Below are 2,038 nucleotides of genomic sequence, written 5' to 3'. Positions count from 1 at the left end.
TATGGAGCAAGTCATGGATCTCTTCTTATATTTTATTCAATTTTATTTTGAATATTCAAACTTGAACAATAAATATGATTTTGCGTTCCACAAAAATAAGTTATTTTATTCTATCTATTCCATGTTTTGATATTTTTCATTAATTTACACTAATAATCCTTTTGGTTTTATATAGCGTCTTTTTTTGAATTAATTTTTGAGATTAATTACTAAACACTGTCAGTGTAAAAAGTTTTACACCGTCGATTCATCACCATCATCCGTTTGTATTACTTTATAGATTTTTAAAATAAAAATCAAATTTCTTTTAATATCCGACATCTATGATTAACTGGTGGTGTAAAATCATTTTACACTGTCAGTGTATTTCAATTAAACTCTTAATTTTTATTAACTGAGTTTAGTGGTAGTTATACAAGAACATAAAAACAAATTTTTAATATGTGACATCTAACTTATTCACTTTTAAAATTTAAATATTATTAAATTATATTTTTAATATATTTTCTTCAATTTTAAATTTTATTAAATTACATTTTGAACACATTTTTAAATTTAATTATATATTACACAAATGAGACATAACTATACACGGTACAACTTGTGCACCATCCATTTAATTTGAAAGGTAATGTGACTTAGCCTAAAAGGTAATGTTACAAAATATATGAATTTTACTATATACAATTGGTCTTTACTCTTTATGCCATTTTATCATCAAGACACTTTTCATTACAATTGTAGCAACCACATGTGTCATCATTATTGGAAGTAATTTCTATATTTCTATATCAAGAAAAACACTAGAATCATTTTTACACGCACACCAAATACTCTCTATATATAAATAAGTCCTTTAACTCTTAAACCTACTTTCCCTCTGTCCCTCACTTTTTCTACAATCTTCTCAAACAAGTTCTTTTCCATTGAACCTTACCCAAACTAGCTTTTTCTTTAAACTCTTTCTAACTGCAAAAACAACTTTTCTAAATTCCTCTCTTTATTCTTCTTCTCCTCGCTCCTTTTCACTTTCCCACTATAGCTTCACTTGATTCCTCAAGAAAAAAGCAAAACCATCTTCTTCTTTAACTTATTCCCTCACACACATCACTTTTTTGGTTGTTAAATATGGGGTTACCAAAGAAATCACAAGTGGAAACAGGGTTAGAAAATTCAGAGAAAAATAAGAAATGGCTCATGAATTTAAGAACACCGTTGAATTTGAAGCCAATATACACAATTCCTTTGAAGAAAAGTGAGCAAGAGGAAAGTGTCATGATGGAGGAAGAGTGTTCAACAACGCCAAGAGGGGAAGGATCAAGAATTCCAACATGTTTGATATGTCCACCAGCTCCGAGGAAGCGAAAATCGTCTTTGAAATGGAATTATCGCGGTAAAACAAGAGAGTTTTTCACTCCACCTGAGTTAGAAACTGTGTTCATACGACATGTTGAAAGAGCTATAGCTAATTGATGATCATAGAAATGTGAAATATGCACCTTTAGCAAGTTAAATAATTAGTATTAGCTAGCCACATGTTATTGTAAGTAGCACCGTACTCTCGCTGTCAGGATTCATTGAGATTTAGTTCTTGTTACTTTGATTCGTCAAAAATAATAATAGTGATAGATAGCAAGAATCAAAGCTTTTGGTTCTATTATGTAATTTCTTTTAGTGATTTTCTATGTTTTAGTTGTTTTCTATGTTAATCTTAGCTAGAGCTTAATTGGGTAGTTATGAGATGATGTTATTTTTGTATAAAGTTTGGTATAAAGAAATAAAAATTGCTTCTTTACCTTGCATGTTTGATCTTCTTTTAGTTTTTGGTTGATGTTTTTTTGGGGGGGAATTCTGTCTAGTGAAGTATTTTGCTATTATCAAAATAATTGATCTTGTGTAGTGTGCATGTTTATCTTCTCTTCATTTGATATGATAATTGAGCATAGTACTCCATTGTTGAATAATTTATTCAAATATATAGGGATGAAATAGTATGTGTCTCAGTATTCATGATCATAAGTTAGAGATTTTATTAGTA

General features: G+C 29.0%; 1 protein-coding gene across 1 annotated transcript; it reads left to right on the top strand.

Moving 5' to 3' along the window:
• The first annotated feature begins 1,128 nt into the window (after positions 1-1,128).
• LOC127123012 (cyclin-dependent protein kinase inhibitor SMR6) lies at positions 1,129-1,473 on the top strand. The gene has a single exon (XM_051053278.1). It carries the CDS (start codon positions 1,129-1,131, stop codon positions 1,471-1,473), a length of 345 nt encoding a protein of 114 aa, XP_050909235.1.
• The last annotated feature ends 565 nt before the right edge of the window (positions 1,474-2,038 follow it).

Source organism: Lathyrus oleraceus, chromosome 2, assembly GCF_024323335.1.
Source record: "Lathyrus oleraceus cultivar Zhongwan6 chromosome 2, CAAS_Psat_ZW6_1.0, whole genome shotgun sequence".
Lineage (NCBI taxonomy): Eukaryota > Viridiplantae > Streptophyta > Magnoliopsida > Fabales > Fabaceae > Lathyrus > Lathyrus oleraceus.
The sequence above is the reverse complement of the archived record's forward strand: the minus strand, read 5'-3'. Positions and strand labels throughout refer to the sequence as shown.

Bases quoted from the DNA above. Each gene is read 5' to 3' on its own strand.
- LOC127123012 (XM_051053278.1), top strand. From the start codon at position 1,129: ATGGGGTTACCAAAGAAATCACAAGTGGAAACAGGGTTAGAAAATTCA.